The sequence below is a fragment of the Ambystoma mexicanum genome, chromosome 2p (assembly GCF_040938575.1).
Source record: "Ambystoma mexicanum isolate Mex_15411 chromosome 2p, UKY_AmexF1_1, whole genome shotgun sequence".
In the NCBI taxonomy this organism is placed as follows: Eukaryota; Metazoa; Chordata; class Amphibia; order Caudata; family Ambystomatidae; genus Ambystoma; species Ambystoma mexicanum.
In genome coordinates, this window is record NC_090923.1 from 824,419,184 (window position 1) to 824,445,759 (window position 26,576).

At 45.8% G+C, this 26,576-nt stretch overlaps 1 protein-coding gene across 4 annotated transcripts in view; it reads left to right on the forward strand.

Moving 5' to 3' along the window:
- YIF1B (Yip1 interacting factor homolog B, membrane trafficking protein) overlaps window positions 1-25,943 on the forward strand; it is a 105,141-nt gene extending 79,198 nt beyond the window's left edge. For 3 of the 4 annotated variants that reach the window (XM_069644526.1, XM_069644527.1, XM_069644525.1), the window contains exons 6-8: window positions 6,971-7,126; window positions 9,299-9,392; window positions 25,422-25,943. In XM_069644526.1, the coding sequence (XP_069500627.1) occupies window positions 6,971-7,126; window positions 9,299-9,392; window positions 25,422-25,577 (406 nt within the window). In that variant the 3' untranslated portion in view covers window positions 25,578-25,943. The remainder of the gene's footprint in view (window positions 1-6,970; window positions 7,127-9,298; window positions 9,393-25,421) is intronic. The other variant, XM_069644528.1, reaches the window with a different exon arrangement.
- Window positions 25,944-26,576: the final 633 nt, after the last annotated feature.

Consider the following 26,576-nt stretch of genomic DNA (forward strand, 5'->3'; position numbering starts at 1 on the left):
CTCCTGCTTTCAGTTTCCAGGTACGTCTCCTGTGTCCAGCTCCTTCTGCTCACCTCTCCACAGAGCTCAGAATGAGCTCTTCCTCCTAACTCCACCTCCAACTAACTGAGCCCATGGGGTTTTTATAGGGCTTTGGCCTTGCCTTCTCTGGTGTGGTAGCTGGGGTGGTGGTTAGCTGTTAAAGATGGCTTACAGCCATGGTGTGGGTCTCTGTATTGGCTCAGCCCACCTTTGGGGTGGTTCTTTCTGCCTGCTGCACTCTGACGATTAAAGGAACTCTGGTTTTCAGGCTTGTATAAAGAGGTTGGGAGTTTTAGTTCTCTGGGCAGGTCTCTACTAAACTGCTTGACCATAGTTTCAAGAACCTTGTCCACCATCTTGGAGATCTTCCTCCCTCTTCAAATCATTTTTGCAGGCAGGGGGAATCCTTTCAAGTTGCTAGCTGCTAAATGGTCTAAAAAGTCAATTGCCCCTCCGGTTATCTTCATGCACAGTCCACTAGCCATTGATGTGGCAAGTGAACATTTGAGCACTGGTATAGGGACTGACTGGTGGTTTTCCACATCCGAGGATGGCGCCTGGTTCTGACGAGCGACTTTGGGCTGGCTAGTCAATCCTTTTGGATGGTCTCTCTGTTTCTCCCACTCCAGCCCTTCTTCTGGGGTGCACTCCCTTAGCCTGTTTTAAGTTGTGAGAGTGGGGACCTTGTGTGAGGACTAGCTGGCACTCAGATTGCGTGGCTTATCACTGCTCCTATCTTGGTGGATTTAGGAGTAGATGCTGCACTCTAGCATGGGAAGCGGATCATGGAGGTGCTGATGCTCTTCAATTCCCTTAAAAGGCCAGGAGCATTTTTGGTTGAACTCTTGACAAATCCCTCACTACCATGGGTGGCAAAGTTGGGAGGGAGGGGAAAGGGGGGATATATCCTCCTGGTGCTGCTGCTGGGCCAGCGCCACGTCACTTATGTTCGCACCTGGCTCTCCTGGTTATTCTATTCACCAACATTTGGTCAGACAGGAGACAACATGAGACTATAATTAAACGTTTTTGTTAATTAAAATGGTAGAAAGTGTGCATTTGTAATATTATTGATGTTTGTGTGACTTGAGAAAATTCCTGTAATGTTGGGTTCAGAAGATTGGTCGTGTTCTGCAGTGATGTTGTGCAAGCTTTAGCTCAGCATGACATGACAATTGTGTATTGGTTCTTCATTCTGCAGTGCCACTTGGCAGAAATGTTCCAGGCTGCAGAAATGTTCAGTTGGTTTTAGTATGCACAATTGTAGTCCCGGCGGGTATTTGCTTTGAGTTGGACCCTCAGTGATGGGTGATGAATGACTATCTAGTTCCTAAGTATACTGCTTGAGTGTTCTTATTAATTTCCATGCGCGAGTAATCTGTCCCTTATGTTTGGCAAGACCTTACCTGTTTGACCATACATCTGTCTCTTCTATCCAGTAACTGAAATAATTCCTTTCACCATCCACTTTGTTTTACAAAATTGCTATCTTTTACAAAGGTTTTCATAAACTACTGTACCTAATTAATGGACTGTTCCCTCGTTTTAAACCATTCAATTAGTAGCATTGTATGCAGAAGAATACACAGATTTTAAAATCTATCCATAACCTATTTAAAACCTTTTCTTGAACATTGCAATTCGTATTTTATTGCAACCTTCTTTAGTATTAGCCAGACCCAGGTTTCCCACTCCTCCAGTATCTTTTAACATATCAAGAAGTACCCACAAAAACCTAGTGTGTTCTCTTTCTTATAAAAAAGCGCTTTTTATTTAAAACATGTAATGATGTGGATGCTCAAGCAGTGTGGAAACTCAATCTTTCTTTCTGATATTTTCCCCGTATGACAGAGTAATTTCCAGTGTCCTAATCACAAATTAAAAAATGTTCTTGTCCGTGCAAAACCTAATTCAATTAAATAATTTGCTTTTCTAAACGTTCTGCTGTATAATTTGCAAGGTCAAATACCCACCTAGCTGTCGAGAGGATTTGACCCAACATGTATACGAATGTTCCAACATCTTATGGATCTCCTAAAATAATTGTTTAATGTATTACATTTCTTCTTCCAGTCCTTCCGAACAATATCAAGACTAGACTGCAATAAGTTAACTTCCAAACCAGCTCTAAAGCTGGACAACGAGCCACCAGAGCCCTAAGAGCCTGACCTGTAAAAGCAGATGCAGATAAATTGCCTTTTGTAAGCCTTTACTGGCGAGGGAAGTCCCAATTGCCCATATTTGGGTGTTTACAAAAACCAGGCATCGCAAAACCTGTTCCCTCCAACCTATTCACTCAGAGTCCATATCTTCTTCCCTAAATCAGATCGACATACCCCCTATAGTTGAGCACCGAAAGTTACTTTTGCATGAGAGTATGTAATTACTGGTTATCTTGAGGAACCTGCCTTTTTTTATTTTATTTATTTATTTTTTTGGGAGGGGGGTAGGTTGCAGCATTTTTTCGGTGGGGCGGGTTTGGGAACAAAAATAGTCCATAGGTGCCCCCCTGCGAGAACGAACACGGTCCGTTGACCTGTTCTTTGGGAAGGTACCCACTCGAGAGTCTGCAGCCACACTTTAGCTCAATGTACCTTTCACAGATGGGAAATATCCATATGCATATCAGTCTTTGTCCCGCCCATATGGGCAGTTCAGAAGGGAAGGGAATTGCCATATCATACACTAAGAAAATGTATATACATTAAAAAATATATATGACCAAAATTCATTTGATTAAGTACCATTTCTCTAACAAAATAAATCCCACTTTTTTAAATGTAACAAATTAAATCCCACTTTTTTAAATGTTCCTATGTATTGTGATGATTTTTTTATATTTATATAGCGCACATACAGCCCAAAGGCATTGCGGCACTGTTACTTGTGGCAATCATAGTTACAAAGGGAGTTGCATACATGTGACGACACTTGTCAGGGCATATGAGTACCGTCATTCAAGTGCAAAGAAATACAGATTCAGGTTAAATCACTTTATGCAGGTGCCTAGATATGCTAGTCCTAGGCGTGTGGCAGATAATGTTCAGACCTAGGATGAGTTTTAGTTGTAATATTTCTTGGAATGTATTATTATATCAATATTCTTCATGTATGTTAAAAAAAATTCATTTGACTTCAATTTACTTTATTTTATGATCTAATGTCCCAGAAAAGCTGTCCATCTCCCAACTTACTCTCCTCACTGAATCTGTTGGCTGCCTCTGTGACCATCAGTCTGGCTTCAGAGCAGCCAGAGGCACTGAAATTGCTCTCCAGAACACCTGTGAAGATCTGCAGTCTAACCTTGACTCAAGCTCTACACCTGTCCTCATCCTCCTTCACCTTTCCTCTGTGTTGCTTTTGACACTGCCAATCACACCACCCTGATCAACAGACTGTGTGAACCTGGGCATCACGGATCACGCCCTGGCATGGCTGACCTCCTTCTTTCTGGACCGTTCCCTCCCAAGTCCAACTTTGGTCCTTTCTCTCCACAAGTATCCCCCAGGGCTCTATCCTCATCCCCTGACTCTTCAATGTCTATCTGGCCCCTTTGCCCCCCCGATCTCCTCCTTCTCTTCTAACTTTCAGTTTTATGTGGACGACACTCTGCTCTCTTTCAGGCTTCCTTCAGCGACACTCTGCTCTCTTTCAGGCTTCCTTCAGCTTCCTCTCCTGCTCATTTCTGACTGTCTATCCATGATTCAGGATTGGTGTGCCACGAACGATCTTTGCCTTAATGCTGTAAGATGGAGATCCTTCCCATTGGGACCCCTGCTCCCCGCTTTCCCTATCTCACTCTGGCTGCCCCCTTTGGGCCCACTTCTCTCGCCTTCCAGTGAGGCAAAAAACCTTGGTGTCCACTTTCACTGCACTCTCCTTCAATCTCTCCTCCTCTCCTCACATCATGGACCTTGACAAAAAGACCCATGTCCAACTGCACCTTCTCAGAGGTATTCTACCTTTTCTCACTTTCCCCAGAAGCTCACTGTATCCAGAGCCCTGGTTCTCTCCAGGCAGGACTACTGCAATAGCCCCTTTCTCAATCTGCCCTCCTCTACTGCCTTCCTCTACTCTTTGGCCCTTGGAAGTAATCCAGAACAGGACTACGAGCAGAGGTGTTGCTGGGGGGGGGGTTTAGGGGGCTATAGCCCCAGGTCTTTTTGGTTGTAGCACCGATAGAATCTCAGGGGCTACAACTAAAAGGCTATAGCTAGCCCCGAGTCCCAACAGGCCCGCCATTGGCATAGCCCCAGATCTTTTCCGGACCTAGCAACACCACTGACTACGAGATTTATCCTTGGCCTCAAGCCCAGGGACCGCATCTCTCCAGCCTTGAAATCTCTCCACTGGCACCTGGTGGCTGCAAGGATCAAGTTAAAGACCCTCTGCATCGTCCACAACTCTTTCTGGGCCCGGGGCCCTCACTACATCCACCTCTTCTGAAATACCTTCCTTCTAGAGCCCTTTGTTCAGCTATCTCAATCTCTCTGAGGGTCAGACGCTTCTCTAGACAGAGATTGGGGGTAGATTTCTCTCCTCTGCAGGTGCCTCCCTCTGGAAGGGGCTCCCTGTCTCTCTAAGACTTGAGCCGGACCACCTGTAGTTTTGGAAACAGCTCAAGACCCTCCCTTTCTCCTCTGCCTTCTCTTTCGCTGCCTTGCTAACATACCTGTCTGCTGCACCAACTGGTTGCTTGGTTCCCTCAGTCTCACTGGGTACCAGGCTCCTTCACAACCAGTTTTCCATTGCACTGCTTCCTGGCCTTCTGCACACTTAGGAGATGTAACTGACCCCTACACCCCCACCCCCCGCCTCCCTGCACTTACCCAGAGCTGCGTTGCCCTGGCTGCACATACTCCGAGCCATGCTGCCCTGATCGCACTGGTCTTGTGGTGGCTAGAAACTTTTGGGTTAAAGGTGCATTCTAATGCCATATCATGTCTACTTCGAATCCTGCTGCACGTGAATTGTGTTACTCTGACACACCTCAACATTATATTTTTGAGTAAAAAATGTGAGTGGAATCCAAGACAATGAGGAGCAGATACAACAATTGGCGATATGTACTCTGTTGAACTTCAACGGATTCTGTGAGATTTTGTTTGAGGTTATGTAAAAGGAGCAAGATCTTTGCAAAAAACGTGTTTTACACCACATAATATATTTAAACTCTGAAAATGTCTTCCTTTACGCACATTAGCCCGTGTACATAAGCTTTTCAAGTAGTAGAATTTTATATAGCGACAAAGAACCTGCAGTCATTTTTCCATTCGAAACAGATGACCAGAGAATATATATAATATAGATTTCTTTTTTATTATTGATTTTCTTCCTCGTTGCACAGTCCCAAAATGAGGTTACACTGTAATCCCAGAGTCGATAGCCACTTAGGCCCACTTTTGATTTTCCCATCTAAAAGGCACACTGGGTTGGGCTGTAAAGTGGACCTTCAGACCATACTGATCTTCAGGTCTGCTCTGCAGAAATCGCAAATTAAGTTGTTATCAAATTCATGTTAAAAGCCAATTAATGAGGGCCACTGTGCCTTTTCAAATAATACAGACCGCAAGGTTTGGGAAAATTGTAGTGTAAACCACAGTACATTTGTAGTGCCTATTCATATGAAGGGAGCATCGTTCAAATCATATGTGCCTTAAACGGTTTTAAAGACGGTTTCCAGTCTGTAGTGTTTAAACAAAATCTATCTAATTTTGCCAACACCTGCCTCATGCCGTACAGGTGCTTTGTAGGGCAAAATTGTCATTTCTACTTCCAAATGGAGTAATCCACAAAGACCTACCAATGTAGAACGTTTCGCAAATTGCAATCATGATAGATTTGGGTTTGTAAAATGTTGGATCTCTAGCTATGAAACATCTTGTAAACCTAATTTTTTCTTTTCTTTTTTTGGTCACTGTGCAATGGCCTCAAGTTTGAACCTCGGTGATGTTTGGAAAGACGGGCCTGCCATGAACCTTGCAGCACAACTTCACTATTTCTTGCATTGGAGGCATTTCTCCTTGCCATAGGTTATAGATGCTCCTATGTAAATGAAACCAAGGACTTTTTTAGGAACAAGTATTGCCTGTTTGGGGTTGCATCTCACAACCTGCCACATAAGGGCTACATTTTGGGATTCATTACTCTGCAAGATTAGTTTGGTGTTACATGAGATAGAGATGTCAGTGTCTAGCGCCTGCCACTGGAGGAATCGTTTTCTTTTCCGCTTCCCTTGGTCACTAGGCACAGAGGTCACGCTACAAGTAGTCTCTTCAACTCCAATAGCATGGGCTTCCAAGACCTATCAAACAAGAAAAAGGTCCTACCTCTTACTGTGGGTCCTACCTTTTACTGTGGGTTTCAAGGACCAGATAATTCAACTCTTAACTTACTGATGTGATGAAATATACAGTGGGGGGAGGGAGGGTGGGGGGACAGGGGACTGTGTTCGAACACCTGGATGGCTCTATGATAAATCTTAGTACCAGCAAAATATTTTTTACAATTTGTGCAGAACGCCCTCATTTTTTTCACAACTGGTTCTAGTCAAAACCTGACTTGCCCATGAGGACAACTACCTAAGTGATTAGTCCGGGTTAGCTCTGGGGTGGAGCAGCAAAAGCAAATGAAGCTGCTGCTTTCTGAATTAAGGGAAACTGGTTTAAAACAAAAAGTGTTCCCTGACAGGACTTCCTGCATTGTTAGATGGATGAGGACTCGAGGTGTATTCAGGTGAACATTGCTATTGGAAGGTAGGAGATGTTTTAGATCTTGTGTAGCAAGGCAAAAGGTAGGAGATGTTTTAGATCTTGTGTAGCAAGGCAATCTTGGCATTCTAGTAGGTCATCGTAAGAGTTTGCTAAAGTCTCCCGCTTCAGCTCTGTCATCTCCCTGAAAACATTGAATAACATTGATCGTGTGTGTGTTTTTTCCTCTGAATATTTAGGTTTTCTCCCGAGATCCTCGGCATGCAAGCCAGTTCTGCATTTGCATGGCTCATAGTGGAAGTGCTGGCTATCTTACTTGCGCTTTACTTGGTGACTGTGAACACAGATCTGACCATGGTGGATCTCTTTGCTTTCTCCGGCTACAAATATGTTGGGTAAGTGGAGGTACTTGCATGGGGCGATTTATGTGTATCATTAAAGCCTTTGTTGCCATCAGGGTCTAGCTCTCTGCTGCTCCTTTCGTTTGGACCCATTACATGGTGGTCCAACTGGGAGCTCCTGGTTGAAAATTCTCTTGCATGCAAGGTAGAGTTTGAGAGATTGTGTTGTAGAGAAAACTATTGATTTACACTGTATATGTGTGGTACGGAGGCTGTATTTTGTGTCTGGTGCTCAAATCCAACATAGATGAGTGTTTGGGAAAGGCCATATATTCAACCATCAGTTTGTGGTCTTGACCACCCTCTAAATAATTGCTACCATAAGTGACAGAAACATAAGGCTTAAAGATTGGCCATGTCCCCTGCCTGGCTCCGGAGGTTTCTAGTGGGCTAACCAAAGCGGCCAGGGTCCTCTCTGAGATGGTGAATGATGGGCACAGGTGAGGTATGGGGATGATCCACTAATTACCATTATTGGGCAGCAGATGGTCACATGTAGCACACGCACAACACTGGCCCTTTATATAGACCTGTTTTGCAAATAAGAGGTCATGCTACCCAAACAAACCACAGACGCTGAAGACTCTAATGTGGGACCACTTGTAAACAAAAACTTGGCCAGCACTCGTACATTCTGCACAGAGGATGGGAACATGCAGTCCCTTATTATGGTGTGGCAGGGGGGGCAGCTTCGTAGGAGCAGTTGTGACTCTGCTCAGGGGGCCTGGCTTATACATGCCAGAACAAGATCTGCCAAGCCATGTTGCAGGCCAGGGCTTTTAGAGCCTTCGTCCCCGCTACGGGGAGGAACCACACATTGTCTTTCTTATAATTGTTCATTTATAACTCGCTTAATACCAGAGACCGGCTTCTAAGCGTGAGATAGGGATTCAAGCCGGTGTTGCTATGCGCTGTCCTGCTTCCAAGACAACACGCTGCCCCTGAGCTATCCTCCCTGCCCGATCTGAGGGAAAGTGCCCACTACGAAGGACCAATTATCAGCCACCGTGAATGACCGAACAAACCTGTAGGGTATTGCCAGCAGATGAACACCACAGTATAAAAAGTCTTAGCACAGGTGATGGGGGTGTTGGTGTTTAGAGGCAAAGGTTTGCCGCATGAGTTTGGAGCAAGTTAGTGGTGTGGGGATGTTTTTGTAAATGGAGCTTGGCGTGCTGGAGCCTGGAGAGGGTGGGGGTTGTGTTATCAGGAGGAGGCTACGGAACATCAGGAGGAGGTGGTTGGGGTTGGACTTCTGAAAGAGTAGGTTGGAGTACAGTATCCGAGAAGGGTACAGGAAGCTAGCAGGGTGGAAGTTTTCAAGAACAGGAAGATTGAAGGGGGAACGTCTGGCACTAGGCATAGTTTAATTGAGACCCTGATCTGAAGCAGTGGAGCCAACAGCGGGAGGAGGAATGTGCATGTGGTGTCGGAGAAGCAGGTGAAGATCGGTTGTGGAGGCGTGTGGAAACAGATTGTTATGATGGGTTGCTGGTACAAAGCTTAGTAGCCTGCCAACGCCAATTAGGAGTAAAACTGGGTGGCTCACACCTGGTAACACCCCAACTCCATGGGTTTGGGAGGGTCAGACCGCATCTGAGCTACCAACAACTAAATAGATGGTTGTATCCTCTGAAGGAAATCTATTTCCGGGGAGGAGAGAAGAGACCTTTATCCAGACTGTGAGTGACCAAGGAGGTGAAAACCCAAGAACCCGATACAAAGATTTATGTTTTCAACATTTGGTTTTGGAGAAAGGCTCTTTGGTTGTTGTTTTCTTTTTAACTTTGGAGTAGAGACCGAGGTTATCCTGAAGATTCTAAGGAGAACATTGGGCGTTGGGAACATTCAATATTTTCACAAATTACCTGTTAAGGTGAGCGGGGAATGTGGAACAGACACCATACCTAAAAACTTGCCAAATGGTAGGAGGCTACAATGGGAGATGTTATTTCTGTTGCCTTATTTGCCAGAGGTCTGCAAAAAAAAATCACTGATCAGAAAAATCGAGAATAGGAAAAGAAAACCCATACTTGGTCTTGTGTTTTAATCCATATCCTTCATGAGCAGGCACGTTTCTATGTGAAAATCCTTTCCCTTAAATTACTGTTATCCCACTGCACCTTGTTTCTTAACTACCATGTGTAATGCAATCTTTCTTGATAGGATGATCGTGGGGGTTGTATCTGGGCTGCTCTTTGGAAGAACAGGATACTACCTAATGCTGAGTTGGTGCTGTATCGCCAATGTAGTTTTCATGGTAAGGATGTTCTTCAAAACCGACGTCAGATTGCGCTTTAATGTTCTGCATTCTTAATTCGCCAAGTGCTTCATTTCACTATGGCAAGTAGATTAACTGTGTATGTATTTTGGGGGTGGTCCGGCAGGAATGTTGGGGGCAGTTGGCCAGAAGGGGGAAACAACAAACTGTTTTACCAATGATGGCAACTCTGCAAATCTGTATTGGAATCGGTAGCATCCCAGAAATGTTTGTGGAAAAATAAATTATAATTTAAAAAAAGTTCCCTTAAGCATGATTCTAAATTTTCAAGCCATGTGTTGGGTTGTAACCAGTGGAAACGTTGCTGGAATAAACAAAGATGCAATAATCGAAGGTGTAATCGAAAATCAAAAACAAAGAAGGTATTCAAAGTCGAATCGATGTAAACATTTTGAATTTCAGGGAAAAATGCAGTTTTCAGGTGTGACCGTCATTTCGATAAAATGGCAAAATAGACTCCAGCTTAAAACGCTGCAAAAAAAGATAAAGGGTGGCTTCAGAGATAGATGTGGGCGGGGGGGGGGTCAAATGGGGGAATCACCCGTTACAAAGATAATTGTATGGACAACGTGTAGGAAGAATAAAGTTAGGTTTGGGATTTGGTGCAGATACTTTGTAAGAATTACCGCAAAATCCACTAGATGGCACTCTGACACCATAGACCGTAAAAGCATCTCTAAGTAAATGCACGCTGAAAAAGGCATCTCGATATTTTTTCCGTAGTTCTTTTCAGATCGTTAGTTGCCATCTCATGGTTTTAATAACGATTATATTGTATGTAACCGTATTGCACAGGCAACGATATTTGCGCTTTCTTACCTTGAATATGATGATTTCCATGTTATGTGCACAGTGATCTCTAGTTAAGGGCAAAGATCCATGGCACAGGATTATTTCCCAGAGTAACCTTTGGTATCCGCTGCGCAGTGGGAGGCGAGGGCTCACTGAGCAAATGAGCTCTACTACGGTCTGTACAAACTCCACTTTAGCTTTACGGGAATCGCATTGCTGAACAAAGTGTGGCGAAGACTGGACGCAGCTCCTTTTATTTTTATTTTTTGCTTCATTGTCAATGCCATTATTGTGACCTGGTCCGGAACAGATTGGTCTTTCCTAACAGATTGTATTTCTACTGATTTGATTGCAGAAGTTGGCATTTCCTCTGAAGTGCCATACAGAGGGAAAACATTCAGGAGTGGCAGTCCGATTTCAGGGTGGGTAAGCGCCTGGGGACAAAGTAGGGATACATTTTGGACAAAGTTGCATACATAAATATATTGTACATATTAGATCTTGTGCCGGTAGTTACATTAATACTTAGTTGCATAATTAGTTGTTTTGCATCAGGTCTAAGCTGGCAGAGTTTCAAGAGTTTTGCAAGCCCAAGAGGAGGCTGAAGCCGTTACCCAGTTTGAGTGCCAGGATAGAGATCAGAGTTTTGGCTGTGTGATTGAGGGAGGGAGGGGATGTGCCGTCATGCAGCCTAGTGGGCAGTGTGGGGGTTCGTCTTGATATGGGCCGGATCAGTGGCTCTGTGGGCTAATGCAGCCTCTACAGGGGCATGCGTTTTACCTCATGGTCACAGGTTCGAATGCAGCCTCTACAGGGGCATGCGTTTTACCTCATGGTCACAGGTTCGAATGCAGCCTCTACAGGGGCATGCGTTTTACCTCATGGTCACAGGTTCGAATCCTGGCAGGTCTACTCGGCCCTTCATCCTTACGAAGTCGATAAAATGAGTACCATGAAGTTGGGTAACAATAAACCCCTGTTGTCTGTCAACAGCGCTAAGATGCCCCTCGCGGGGCAAGGGTGGAGAATGTGCCCTCTACAAATACACGTTATGATATGGGCCATAGGAGAGTGTCATTATATCATGAAAGAAATATTGCCTCCGTCTGACTGATGCTCAACTCCTGTAAATGTAGTGCCATCTAATGAAGAATCCTGCTGAAGCAATACATGGTTCACTCTGAAATGTCACTGGGTGAAAGAATAGCATCTGGGCGTCCTCAGCAAAGTTGTAGTAAGAGAAGGTGAAATATGAGTTGGGTTTATAGAGCAGAGAGGTGTGTGCCCAGGACTGATCCTTGTGGGATGCCCACTTGGAGAGGGTTTGGAGAAGATGTTAACATTCCAGGAGCTCTGGAAAGAGGGGTCCGAGCTAACGGGCCACATATTTGAATACAGTGTCCTTCAAGCCTAGGGAGTAGAGTTTGGAGGAGGGAGGCAAGATGGAAAGAGATGCAATATAATGCAGATGGTGAGGTGTGAGTGGTACTTTTTGCAGAGTAATTGCTGTGGAACCCAGATTGTAGGAGCTGTCAGAATGACCTTTTGTTAGTTGACAATGCAGTTGAAGATTTTTGAATAGTGGGATAGACTCACTACAGACTAGACGGGTCTGTAGAAAGGAATGTTAGGGGCAACATTCTATTTTTTTTTGCTTTTCAAGATTGGTATGGTCATGATCACCTTGTAGCAGGGCAAGATGCAGGTGCAAGCTCTTTGAGGTTCAAAAGGATTGGTAGGAGCACATGACGGGTTGGCTGAGTGGAATTAGCTGAGAATGACAGGCATGATGGAAGTGTGATAGTGAAGAGAGGAGAGATAGAAAGTTGGATAGGGTTAGGTGATTTTGGAGGAGAAGGAGACGCCAGATGCAAGTGATTAGCGTAAAAGGAGTAGGAAGTGTAACTTTTGGGGGCATGGTGGCAAGCATGGCCTGGAGAGTCATGGACCGCTTGCAAGAGCTTGAGAGGCGAGCGGTTTGGAGGTCTACATAGTAAGAAGCCTAGAGCAGAGGAGAGGTTGTGAAACGGCAAGGAGAGCAGGGTATTAAGCTTTGCAGCGAATGTGGAGCCAAATGGTTACCCTAAGCTGTTCAATACCTGGGTAGAGCCATGGTTTTGTGAGTTGGGGGGGGGGGGAGTCTGTCTTTATCCAGCTTTCATTTCTCTGTGTTCTCAGCTGTTTTGAACTCTGCAGTGATCGTGATAGGGGGCAGAGGAGGTGGGAAGGAGTTTGTCTTGCATTTTTTTTAATGATAATTTGTGGGCAAGGGTGGAGCGAGAGTGAGCTGGTGGCACAAAAGAGAGTAGAGGCGCGAGGAGCATAGGAAGACAGGATCCAGCGGGTTTCCATGAGTGTGGATTTGAAAGCTGTATGGGATGACCAAAGATTGATCTCCGAATTCAGTTCAGCTGTAATCGACGGATCTTGGCCATGTGATAAAGTTGCAGTTACACATGCTGGTCGTATGGACATCGGAAGAGTTTCAAGTGGTAGGTTGAAGTGATTTGAGTGTGCAGGTTGGCGCTATATTGGTGGAAGCAAGGGACTGGACAGGGATGTGCTCAAAAGAGGAGGGAGTAAAGTCAGTGGGGTGCGGGGGGGATTTGATGAGCCTAAAACCGCTGCTTTCTTTTTTTGCTAAACGTGGCAAGTAGAAGTTGATGCAAGCCATGTTGGGAGCAGCCAGAGTGGCAATGTTGAAAGGAATAATCCAAGTTTCAGTGACAGCAATCAGACTTTCGTGGAATGGACGTCAAAGTGGCCCGTGAGGATGGAAGTGTTATTACAGAGATCTGGCATTCCAACGGGCCATAGCAAGTTTGGTTGGAGAGCGTGAGGGTGAGGAGAGGAAGGATGTGATTATTGAGGGAGACTTGTGGGATTAAAATACTTAGCAGAGATTAAAGTGGCAGAACCTGGCCCTGACCGTCTCTGCACCCAAACTCTCAATTAAAACAGACACTGGTATGTTGGTGACTTTTGGGCTTCATAATTGCTATATAATTGATGAGCAACAATTGCAATAACCTCTGTGCTGACTTTATACGGGAATGCTATCATCTACCACAAGAGTTGCCTGAACTGTGCAACAATTTAAAGTAGATTGGCATTTGAACTTCAAGATCAAGGGTGTGGATGGAGGACCATTGTGTTAAGGAAACGGAATACAAGAATCATGCCGCCGAGCACCTTGCAGCTCAATGTTATCCCTATGGGAAGCAATGGCGTTCAAGAGAAATGGCTTTCAATGTAACAAACCCTTACCTGATAAATTTAAGCACAGTGACGACTTGCATCGGCACTAGTGGGTAGTTTAAAAATGTGCACCATGGTTTAGACTTTTATAAGTAAAGCCAGTAATTTGTAATGCCTTATAGCATTGTGTTGCTTGGTTATCGCATGTGAAGAGGACAGATCTTTTTGTTAATACAGTAAATCTGAACGGGGTATACCGATCTAGCAAACGCACACATTTGGGAGGGACGGGGGCCCAGAACCTTACCATCTTCTCTACTTAATTTTGCAAATCTGTCAGAACATATTTTTTACCCATTCTTTATTTTGTTAATTTATCATTGATTTCTGAGGTTCCCACGCCACTTCTATAGGAAAGTTGAAATATATCCTATGGTATAGCAGCCAGGCTCTGTCCAAGTGATGGACGGATTGGTGGTGTAAGGAGCAGCACCAATATTTTCCTGTGGCAGAAGGGATTGTTATCTCTGGTGACCTTTGGCCCAAGATCAAATCTGGCACTTTAAAGTTATCACTTGGCCAATCACACATTGCTGTTTGGAGAATCCTGCTTTGTGCATAAATGACATACAGCGATTTGTCATAATTAATCTCCTAGAAAGCATCCCCGAGAGCCTATTCTCTCATGTAATGTGTGTGTGCTGCACTTTGTTGCCTGTGTCCAAATAGTTGGTCTAGAGACCCAAGTGTGGGAGTCCCATCACTTGATGCTTTGGCTGAGTGGCGTGTGCAGAATATTATTTGCTGCTTTAAGGTTATGAACCATGGGAACAAAAATGTGTATAAAAGAGCATTAGTTAAAGCATTGAGTGAAATTGTAGGGGCCTCGGACATATCTTTTAGAATGTTTACTGTTACACGCATTTTGTCTGATTGTATGTTTTGTGGCGGATGCAACATCCGGTTCGGTCTGACAAATGGGTTAATGTTTGTGCATTTTGAATTATGGCACAACCCTGGTGGCAAAAGTTATTGCAGTTCACCCGGATTCCAAGCATAAGGTTTGCCATCTACATGGTACTTGGCTGATCCCACTAAATGCTATTAAATGGTATGGCCCTGATCCTAGTATACAAGCCAGAACTGCAACATCCTGTCAGTCGTCCAGACAAACAAACTGACTGTAATGGACCGGAGTTCGGGACAGCTTGAAGCTAAATTAGGGGAGACGAAGCTTACTTAATTTGTCACTTCAGCCAGTGCAAGGGACTTGGTGTATGGTTGTGTGAAACACGTCCCACCTTCTTCTTCCTAGTGACCATAAAGCCTTATTTTCTTTAAAGATTGTCTTGGAGCATTGCAGTCCTGGAGAGTAGATTAAGTGATCCTGAATTGATGGACTTTTTGATTCAGTTCGATATTATGTTTCAGGAAACTTGGACTGTTGCTTCCCTAGATTTCATGAATTACGTCTTGGTTTTTTATTGGTGCCACTACTAATAGACTGGGGAGGAAGCGAGGGGGGTTGGCTATTTATAATTCAGCACGAATGGGCTGTGTAAGTATAAATAATGTTTTTTTCGTCTTATACCCTTTTGATTGTAGATATTACATTGTCTCTTAGGAACAAAATTCGTATGTTTAACTTTTACAATATAAAGGAAGGGAAAGACATGTTGGGCGGGGTGGGAGGCCTGCTGTAGGTGTTACTTCACAAAGTTGGATTGATGCCTACTGGTGACGATTCCCGAGGAAAACCCCTATATTATATAGGAGGGAATTTTAACCTAAAAATGGGAAATGCATTATGCAAGATGGCTTCACAAAGTGAAGAAGATACAGCTTTGCATCTCCCCGTTCCGGGTTTGTCTGATCTAAGCCTGGATGCCCCTGGCGGGAATTCCTATTAAGGTTATGAGTTGGGCTTACTTACGTCCAGTGAATGGCAGGTGCCCCTCTGATGTTCCTGCTAGGTATACTTTTAGTAACTCTAAATATCGTTCTATTATTGACTATTTTGTTGTGGATATATCTATATATATATTATAGCTGGAACTTGATTCATGATTTTGAAGTACTTCCACGTCTGGAAAGTGACCACGGCCCTTTGATTTTTAGCTATTAAATTGCCATTACCCTTCAATCGTAGACAACCTTGTTCAGGGGAGGGGGCGTGGCTACTGGCCATGTAGAGGGACGGAAATTCCGGAGCTCCCAGAGATCCGTTGATGATCCTATGAATACCTGCTTCCCCCAACGTAGCATTCACATTGTAAAATTAGGTATATGCGTGGGAATATGAGGAGAGTGCAATCCGCACGAAGAAACTGTAATCCGACCCTGACAGCAGCAGCAGTATCGGAATCTTAACAGACCACTGACCAGATGGGCACCCTCTTTAAAAATGGCCACCCCGCCGAGGAACAAAGAAGAGGCAGGCCGGGCACAGCACCCGAGACGCAATGTGTGGATATCAGAGGACCGGAGCACTGCGTGAGGACACGCCAAGGAACACTCTGGAGCGAAGCGGGGTCCCTGGACACTGCAACGCATATCGGGCTGGGCAGCTGCGGGGTGTGATCACGCCCCGCGGATGAGCGGGAGCCGCGCACACCGGGTGGCTCCACACCCCAGCTGCACAAGCCACATAGCCTCAGAGGGGCCCGACCCGCGGCACGCACTTGAGAGGAACGCGAAAGGCGGTGCGGGCACGGCATTGTGCCCACAGCTACGGCGCAGAGCCTGGTAGGCTGGACGACCCACGGACCACAGCCATACTTCAGCAATCCGGGGGCGCAGAGAGACAAAGATGCATGAGCCTGCTCCCCGCTGCACTATGCTGCTACAGCCCCCAAAGAAACGGAATATAAAGGGGGGGAAATGAGGAAATAAAAGGCGAGCCCCACCACAGGCCGCAGGAAAAGGGTACCCGATCCCTGGGGAAGGCAGCACAGCGGGTAATAAGCCTGCATATGACCTATGGCACGGGGCATATCTTCGAACAGACACTAGCTGTGGGCAAGCGGCGGCCAGGCCACACTTTGATGGACTGGGCCCAGGCAAGGAGCACGTGGGGCACGCTGTAAAAGACCACGCGGGAAATTATTACAGGGCAGAGAGACAAGCCCACCTGAAGCTGCACCACAACCATGGACAGCCATAGAAGGTGAGGCACCACCCCACTTTTGGGCGGTAGGCGAGGAGAAGACCTCGCTGGAAAATACTACGGCACCCACAGCACTGCCCTGAGGCTGCGCTAGACTGTAGCCAGGCATAAGGAGTGGTGCAGGTCGGCGCAATGCAAGCCGGGGCACCCCAGGTGAGGTCTAGAAACACGACAGACCAACCCTGGCAGCACCACAACGAAATAGCCCACACAAGACCACAGCCTGGGATACAGACCACTGTGCTGGAGCACGAGAGGGAGGCTGTAACAAGCCCACACACGTAAGGCTGAGTTCCTGGTAGCAGCAAGGGACACACCATCCGAGGTAGGAGGCCTGCCCAAAACAAACAAAAGGGAAGCAATCTACAATGGAGGACTTCACAAAAAACCTGCAATCAACGGAAGGAGCTAGAAGCAAAGACAAAAACGCCCAGCTGGACGCATCCCCAACGCGAGGAGACCGGCAAATCCTGGAAGCCATCGCAGGCCTGAAAGTGGCGTGGGAAACTAAATTAGAAGCGACCATGGCCACACAAAGTGGCGCTGGAAGCTAAAATTGACACGGTACAAATAGACCTAAGCCTCCTGAGACAAGATGTAAGAGCAATTGGGGACCGCACAGGAGAGTTAGAAAAAGAAGTGGAGGCCAACACAGCTGGCTGTGCCATGCACGCCTTGGAGACCCACACGCTACGCCAGCAGGTGGGCAACCTGGAGAGCAGGGCCAAGAGCCCGAAGGACGGGCACACAGGAACAATATACGTATTGTGGGGCTCCCGGAAGGGGAAGAGGGATCGAACCCCACAGAGTACATTGAATCTATGCAACTGCAAGAAATAGAAGGGGGAACCCTTACCTTGGGATTTGTAGTGGAGAGGGCGCACAGAGCCTTGGCCACCCACGAGACCCATCATAGCCAAAATACAAAATTATCGCGACAGGGAAAGGATCCTGGAATTCTTTTGCAAGGGAGGCACGATCCGAAGGTCATCCGCCTCAATCATGGCATACCCCGACTACACACTCCAGGTGCAACGACGGCGACTCAACATCGGAGCAGTAAAGAGGAGGCTGCGGGAAGCGGGCCACAGATGCATGCTGATGTATCCGGCAAGGTTGAAGGTGTTCCACAAGAATATGACACTATTTTTTGACACCCCCAGAGGATGCATCAGATTGGCTGGACACACAAAATTGCCCAGAAGGAAAGGACGGCCAGAAGGAAAGCGGTGCAGAGAAATGATGCAGAGACTTTGGAGAATGAGGTGCTGTATAAGACGAGAAAATGGGATTTGAATATAGTCGTGTCACACAAAGGGGAAGCAAGCGAACTGTAGCACACAACAGGGAGATACAGAGCACCCGATCTCACACTCCCTTAGATAGGTTAGCTGAGTTACCAGTAGAGCGGTAACCACCTGCTGGGTTCCCGGTACCGTGAACGGGGCCAAATGTGGGATCGCCTGAGATCCAGGGATGGAGCTGGGCAAAAGTTGGGGCTGGAACGGGAGCGGGGAGGGGGTTGGGGAGTTTGTATTGATAGTAGGTAAGGAACGAGCATGCACCCACGCACCTCTGCATATGACCCACATTAAGTATTCTCGGGTTGAAGGATATGGAGGGACGGACGGACGGGAAAGGGGGGATCTAAAGGACAATGGGTGACCTCAGGATAATAACCTGGAACGTCAGGGGACTTAACACCTATTTGAAGAGAAATAAGGTGATGATGTACTTGAGAAGGCAACATTTAGACATGTCTCTGTTGCAGGAAACTCACCTCACAAAGGAGAAACAAGAGGTAATTTTTTAAAAAAAAGTGGAGAGGTACCACTATAGGAGCAACTTATTCAGCATACGCTAGGGGGTGATCATTTGGGTGGCGCCACAGGTGCCTCTCCAGCTACTACAGACCACGGTGGAACCAGATGGGAGGATGGTAGCACTCCGGGGGCTCTTAGAGAACAGAGAACTAAGCATTATAAACACATATCCCCCCAACCAGGACACAGTGACCTACTATAAAACTCTATAGAGAAAGATCAGCCCCCTCACAGGAGATGCGATCATATGGGGAGGGGACATCAACTGTACGCTAGACCCCAACTAGATCGGACACAAAACTAGATAAACCCACCCTCACAACGAGAGCATTACGAGCCCTGTGATTTTGGACCGGAGGACATTTGGAGGTGGCAACATCCGACAGGAAGACATTCACACTATGTGGCCCCACAATCTGTCCACAAGGCTGGATTATGTGTTCGCCCCGCCTGAAATAGCGAGAGTACTATCAGACCACTCCCCTTTGGTTCTGGAGTGGCGACACCAGCCCCCTAGAGCCCGAATCCCAACATGGAGGCTTCGGGCCGAGGCACTGAGGGATACCACATTCCGAGAGGACCTAAGGGAAGAGATAATCGGATATTTCGAGAACAACACTGGAAGCACGAAATCGGAGGCAACTCTGTGAGAGGCATTTAAGGTGGTAATAAGGGGGGGCCATATCCAAATCTAAAGGGCTCCAGGGAGGTATAGAGTGAGAGCTGCAGGAGAAAAGACTGGAAACACTAATGAATGAAGAGGGCATCTCACAGGGGCAGGCAGAATGCGTAGGCCAGCTTCAACTAGCTGACAAGGACCTTTGGGAGAGACTAAGCAACCTGAATGACAAGCAATGCATTGGAAGACAACACGCTGGAGGGGACAAACCAGGGAGGGTGCTTGCATGGTTAAATAAAAACGAGGCACCAAGACCAGCAATTAGAGAGATAGTGTGAGAGGCGGGACAAGTCTGGAATACCCAGGAGATGGTGAACGGGAGATTCCTTAGTTTTTATATACACCTGTATGCAGCTACGGGGGAGAATATGGAGAGAGACACCCAGGAGATCCTAGGACATGGGATTGCCCAAATTAAGCGCATAAAATGGAGAGAACTTGGAAGCCCCAGTTACACTGGAAGAACTGGAAGCAGTGGTGCTGCACCTACCCACGTGCAAAGCCCCAGGCACGGATGGCCTTCCCAGCGAGTTTTACAAAGCATACAGGCAAGAGATTCTTCCCCCCCGCTACTGGCAATGCTGAATGAGGCATACGAGAAAGGGAGACTGCTGGAATCCCTGAGAGGCAGTAATCATGCTGCTACTTAAACCAGACAAGCCTAGTGTAGACTGCGGGTCGTACAGACCACTATCCATGCTAAATCAAGACCGCAAAATCCTCACGTCCGTACTAGCGAATAGACTTAAGCAGGTGATAACTAAACTGATACGCCCGGACCAAACTGGGTATGTCCGAGGCAGAAGTATATCTGATAACCACAGGAGGCTCCACCAAATCATAGAGCAGACAGAGGGCGACCCAAGCGAAATAGCAGTAGTCTTGCTAGATGCAGTCAAAGCCTTTGACTCGGTCAGGTGGCCATGGCTGATGGCGGCTTTAAAAGAATACGGATAGAACCTGGGTACCTGAGGTGGGTGAAAATGTTGTATAGCTCCCCCACAGCTAGGGTAAAAACCAGAGCGATAATCTCAGATAGGTGGCAACTAAGCAGAGGCACAAGACAGGGTTGCCCATGGTCTCTGATGCTGTACATCCTCGCACTAGAGTCGCTGGCAATTTATCTAAGACAACAATACGGGGAGATAGGAATGCGCACCAAAGGGGGACCGCAATTGATATCACTGTATGCAGACAACATGCTCCTGTAACTGCGATACCCGGAGGAGAACCTACAATACATTCTAGAAGTGATGGAGCGCTATGCGGCTCTCTCCGGGATAGCGGTCAATCCAAAAAAATTGAGCATGTTCCCATTGGGTAGATACAAAGGCATACCACAGGAAAACTTACCCACCCTGCAGATAGCTTGGCAGACCAAAACGTTCAGATACCTGGGGATCAATATTTACCACATGGTAGCAGAGGAGCATAAGTACAATACAGAGAAAGCAGTGGAGGGCATCAAGAATAGCATGGAGTTCCGGGCAAAGCTCCCCCTGGCTATGGTTGGGAGGGCGGCCCTGCTGAAAATGGTGGTCTTACCTAGGCTATTGCATTTTTTTACAAACATCCCACACATGGTGCCTATGTGCTTCTTTACCAGGTTACACAGCCTGTGCAGAGGTTTCTTATGGCACAATACAAGAAACAGAGTGGCCCTGTGGAAAAGCATAACGCGTACGATAGAGGGGGGGTATAAACCTTCTGCATTTTGAGAGATACCACCTGGCGGCACAATTGCAATATGTAACCAGGTGGTTGGCGGAAAGACGAGACCGCAGAATCCAGGCTGTTGAGGGAAGAGAGTGCCCCATATTTCCTACGAGAACTTATATGGCTACCCAAGTCAGAGATGCGGGGTAGACCGAGATTGCTAACACTGGGCTGGGAGATTTGGCACAAAGCGTGCCAGGCCATGTGGGGCCCAACCCCGTGCTCCCCGCAGGTACCACTCGCGCTATGCGGCGCAGATGCCCAACTAAGGAAAGGAATCCAGAAGTATTGGGAGCCAGTGGGCCTGGCCACCCTGGGGGATATTTGGCAAGAGGGAGAGGGGTACATGCGGGACAGCATATTACATACAGCAGAATAGTTAAAAGGGTGAAAGAAACGTGGTCAGAAATAGCACTAGCAGAACAGCCGGATACAGCCATAGAAATGATGTATGACCTGTTGGAGGGAGGGCATGAAATATCCAGGATATATGAACTAACAATGTCAAGAGTGGGAAAAGAGCTGCTCAAACTGCGGCGGGACCGGGAAGAGGAGGCGGGAGAGACCATGCAGGATGGGCAATGGGAGAGAGCCAAAGATATCACAAGGTGTCCAGAAATGCAAGGCTGCAACAGATCCAAATATACTTCACCCACAGAGCATACATGACCCCCCAGATGATTGCAAAATTCAGAAATGCAGAAGCACAAAAATGACCCAAATGTGGAGAGGTGGGAGTAGGGATGATCCATCTGTTCTGGGCATGCCCGGAGTTTGGGAAATTTTGGGGGAAATTAAGCACAAGCTGTCTGAAAAGGGAATCAAACTAGGCGTGGAATCCATATGGGCATGCATGTTGGGGGGATTTTCCAGGCCACGCAACTTGAGACACGTATGCAAACTCAAAGACCTAGCATATATCCTGGCCAAAAGGAAAATTGCCATGAGCTGGAATGCCACCCATAGACCCAGACTAGAGATCTGGTGGAGGGACCTCCTAAAATGGGCAGACGCTGAGACAGTGGCCACGGTATGAGGCGGCCAACAGAGGGGGGAGGGGAAGATGTGGGACCACTGACTGAATGGCGACAAATGATAGCTTTGTTGTACGGGCCCACCCAGGGTGACCCCAGTGACGACGACATGCCCGAGAATGAGTAAGAGAATTACCCAGAGCAATGTGAGCCAGAGGCATAAGGGGGGAGAGCTCAAGTTTCAGGGGATGGGGAGGGAGGGGGAGACCTTAAGGAAGAACGTGTATTGTATGCTACGATACTTGAAACTGAAAATGTCAGGTGTGAAAGTTATGGTTTGTTTGTTGTAAAAATCAATAAAAAACTATTAACAAAAAAAAACCTTGTTCAGGGCAATTAGAAATGATTTGCTGAAGACATTTGTAAACCATTATTGTTTCCTCAATGTGATCATGAAAATGTGATGTTGAGATGTATTCGTAATACCCTGCCTTGCCTTGAAGAGTGCCTGAATAACCTTATTGATTCAAACAGGGTGCTGAATAAATGGGGCAGTATGAGGATTGCAGGTGAGGCTTTTGTGGGTCCTAAAGGAAGCTAAGGCATGACTGCAAAAGGCTAGGGTGGTTTGGGAACGAGTGTAGGTCTGCTAAACAATCATTCCTCATAGCTTTGAAGCGGCCAATTAGGTGCAGCAGCGAAATTGCCGCCCTTAGGCTATTATATAGAAATGCAATTAACAATGGGAAAGCAGAATGGGCCGCAAAGAGATGGAAGGACCTGGAAATGGCCGCCATCTCTGCTGATTCCAAACTATATTGGAGGACAATTGCTGCAGGTTTAAATAACAATTCCAGTAAAGATAGAGGGGGGGCTGCAGTGATCAAAGAGTTGGTTGGATCATTACTCAAGAATGTATAACTCCGTTGACCCTTTACCTATTGCAGCATTAAGGCCTCCCCCAAGTGTGACAAATGGAGCACCTCATAACCCAGTGCAAGATGATCATCTTAGTTTTTCTATAAAGCACATGGATAACGCACTTAAAAACGTATCTAACTGGAAAGCTGCCAGTCCGGATTCGGTCCCAATTTAATTCTTTAAATATGAATGGGAAATTGAGGGTACCATTATTCACGAATGTGTAATATTATCTCATGGAGTAAGACCATTGCAGGCAACTGGAACCAGGCTATCGTCTTGACGATCTTTAAGAAGGGGAATACTGCAGATCCAACCTATTACCGTCCAATTTCCTTAATTGATAAAACAGCTAAATGGTTTGGCCGGCACTTCATGGGAAAAATCATGGACTGGGTAGAGGAGAATGCTATTTTATCAGAGATCTAATATGGTTTCTGTAAAGGCGTGGGGACGGTTGACCAAATCCTGAATTCGTCTCATATTTTGGGGAAATATGATCATGGCTATAGGGCCCCCATTTATGTAGCCTTTATGGACCTAAGCACAGCTTTCGAATGTGTAAATCACGCGAAACTGTGGATATACCTGGAATCCCTCGACATGCCGCCTTTTTTTACTGGATCTCCTGGTAGCTATTCACACAGACCTCGAAGTAAAAGTACCTGTTCACGCATTAGGGGAGATATCAGACCCCATAAATTCTACTTGTGGCATTAGACAGGGATGTGTGTTGGCCTTCTTGCTTTTTATATCAATTCATTGTCTACCACTTACCTTTAGAGTGATGTACCTAAAATAGCTGGAAGGTGCCTCCCGTGTTAATGTATGCTGTTCTTATTGCAAAAATGAGAAGGGCCCTCCAACAGGTGGTGAAGGGCTTTTGTAGTTACATGTCCGAAAGAGATCTGAAAATAAATGTGGCAAATTCAGAAGTAATGTGTATTGGGACCATAAAAAGTAAAACAATAACCATACTAGCCGAAGGACATGGCATGCCATGCAATGGGTTAGCTCTTTTATGTACTTGGGTGTGACATTTTCGAAGGCCTTGAGTGGCGTATGCAAATTGATTCTCAGGCCAATAAATGTGCCCAGATGAATGGCTCTATACTGCGTTATGGAAATAGTATGGGCGGGCTTCCAGTTGAGCATGCCCTACGTGTTTATAAAGCAGAGTATATTACATTGGCTACGTATGGAGCAGCAGTCTGGGGGGCATCAGGTGCCTTTTTTATTCAAATGACAGAAAATCAGTTGCTAAATGGAGTTCTGGGGTGAATTCAGGCTTTCCCAGTTACATATTACACTAGGAATGTGGTATGACGTTTGCTTTAGATCTTATTCAGCTCCTACTACTGTTGTACTGGCTACGCCTCTGGGGTAACCCAGCTCGATCATTGACCAGGTCATTAATTCGGGATATTTTTGACTCGGACATACAATATAAGTGAAAATGGTTAAACTATATTCAGATGACTTTCAAACAGCTTGGTCTGGTGGATTATTTTCATGGCAGATCAGGCCGGGGGGGGATGAGGCAGCAGAAACCCTGACCAAGACCTTTTTCAAGTTAGAACAAATCGAAAGAGAGGCCTGTGAATCTAATAAAAGAAGCAATGCGGGTTATCTTAGCAGGAACAACGATCTGGGACTATCGAAATAAATGTTTTGGTTTAATGATACAAGAATGAGGACCGTCTTCCTTCTCTTGAGATCTAAGCTACTTTTTACAAAATGCACCTTGCAGGACAAAAGAAGGAAAAGTTTGAATAGGTGCACCTGTAATAAACTTGATGTGAATGATCTGTTATACTGCTTGTTAAAATACCCTCTATACACGAAACTGTGGCGCAAATATCTCTGTTCATTGTTTAGAGATCAAGGGTTAAGAAGTGCACGTACAACTTTAACATGATTCTGTCCCCTCCAAGTGTTAACTGTGCGCAAAAAATAGATGTCTATGTTGAGTATGCGCTGGAATTGAGAGCGCTTTCATTGTAGTATATGTAATTTTATTGTGATATATTTTTAGCTATTGTGCTGTGGGTTTTAATGTACCTCTATAGGCATTGACCGAAATAATAAAGTTTTATCTTGTCTCTTGATGCTATTGCTCCTGTTGGTACGGCACTTTGCTTGCTTAACTCACCAGCCCATCCCATACACTTACTAGATCATCCCCTGTAATCATTAGATGGTTTTCTAGCTCTTTGTAGCACACCTCATTTTTCTCTCTTGGTTCTAGCCTCCTATTTTGGCTGCCTTTTGCTAAGTGAATGACATGGCAAACCCAGGCAGAGCATAAAACTATAACCGGGCCAGAATGTAATCCACATATTCTACTTTTGCTGAGGCAGGCATTGTAGCCTCCGTCCTGGATGCCTTAATTAGTGGATGCTCTAAGGGAATGGACCATTAACCTATATACCATTTTAAGATGTTAAAACTCAGCAGTGTCATGGAGTTTACCCAAATCTACGTCAACCTCGTGGTTTGACATGGCCATTGACCGAGTGAGTTGTCATTCAGTACAAGTATTTGCTGGAAGTGAACGTAACCTTCTCAAATCAAAAACAGACGTTGTTCTATGAGAGATAAGTTAACGAGTGTTCCATTGGTTACATTGTATCTTTGGGAATATCACTGTGCAGTTAAGAGGAAAGTACGGTTTTGCCTCGTTATTCCAGTAGTGGTTCTTGTCTTAAGCATCTGTTAATTCTTGCTGTTCCCACACAGATCAGGACATTGCGTCTGAAGATCTTGTCTGAAGCCGCGGCAGAAGGTGTGGTGGTGCATGTGGCCAGGAACCAGCTGCGGATGTACCTCACAATGGCCATCGCGGCAGCACAGCCCATTTTTATGTTTTGGCTAACCTTCCATCTGGTTAGATGATGGAGATCTCTGAGGAGCTCAAACCTGCTACCTTTAACCACTCATGAAGACTGGGACTTCGAATGATCTGAAGAGAACAACATTTGGGTTGCACCACTGGGTTCTGAATTTGGAGGCTAGCATTTGGTTTTTAACAGTCGTTATACCCATCCCCTCCCATTTATGGGAGTTTCAGAACTATCTCATCGGACTTCAGAAAATTCCCATTTAACAAATTTGGGAATCTCGCTTTTTCTGGTGATGAACATCCGAATGGACAATTCCCTCAAGGAAGGAATGCAGACCTCTGCTGCTTACAGAGCTTTGTTCAGGCAAAGCTTACTCCGTTCATTTTCTTTTTTTTTTTAATAAAACGCGTAATTTAAATCTTGTTTGTGTCCCTATTGCTTGGAAACCCATGTGCATTGCTTGCCCCATGCCAGTCGGTTAGGCAAAATGTACACCAACCTCCACAGATGTTTTCTGAAGTGCAGGTTTGTCAATGCGTGTGCAAAGAATGCCGGGAAGTGCCTTGATTGTCTGTATAGTATGCATATGTTAAAACAACATTTAAGAAGTATGTCTCCAGTTACACTGCAACATTTAGTATTTTAATGTTGTTCCTAACCCTTTCCTACTCTGAGAGAGGAAAAGGTAGTACAGCTGTGTTTGTGCGCTTGAGCCTTGGAATTTCGAGCACAATACTCTGCTGTACCCGTACCCCTACACAAACCCTTTCGGAGTCACTAAGGTCTTTTGAAACATAGTTGGAGCAGACGCTTGTCCACCTAAGTGCATAACTAAAGACTAAGCAAAGATCGTTTTGAAGGTGCACCCTTCAGGTCTTCCTGTTTGTCAGTTTACACACATACAATGGGTTAATTTGAAATACCCAGCAATAATGTGGTAACATTATTCCCTAATGTGCTTCTTACTTCAAGCATAGCCTGGACCCGTGTGGAGAGCCCAACAAGAGCAATTCCTGGTCACCTGTAGAGACTGGGGGAGGTACCGAAGCAT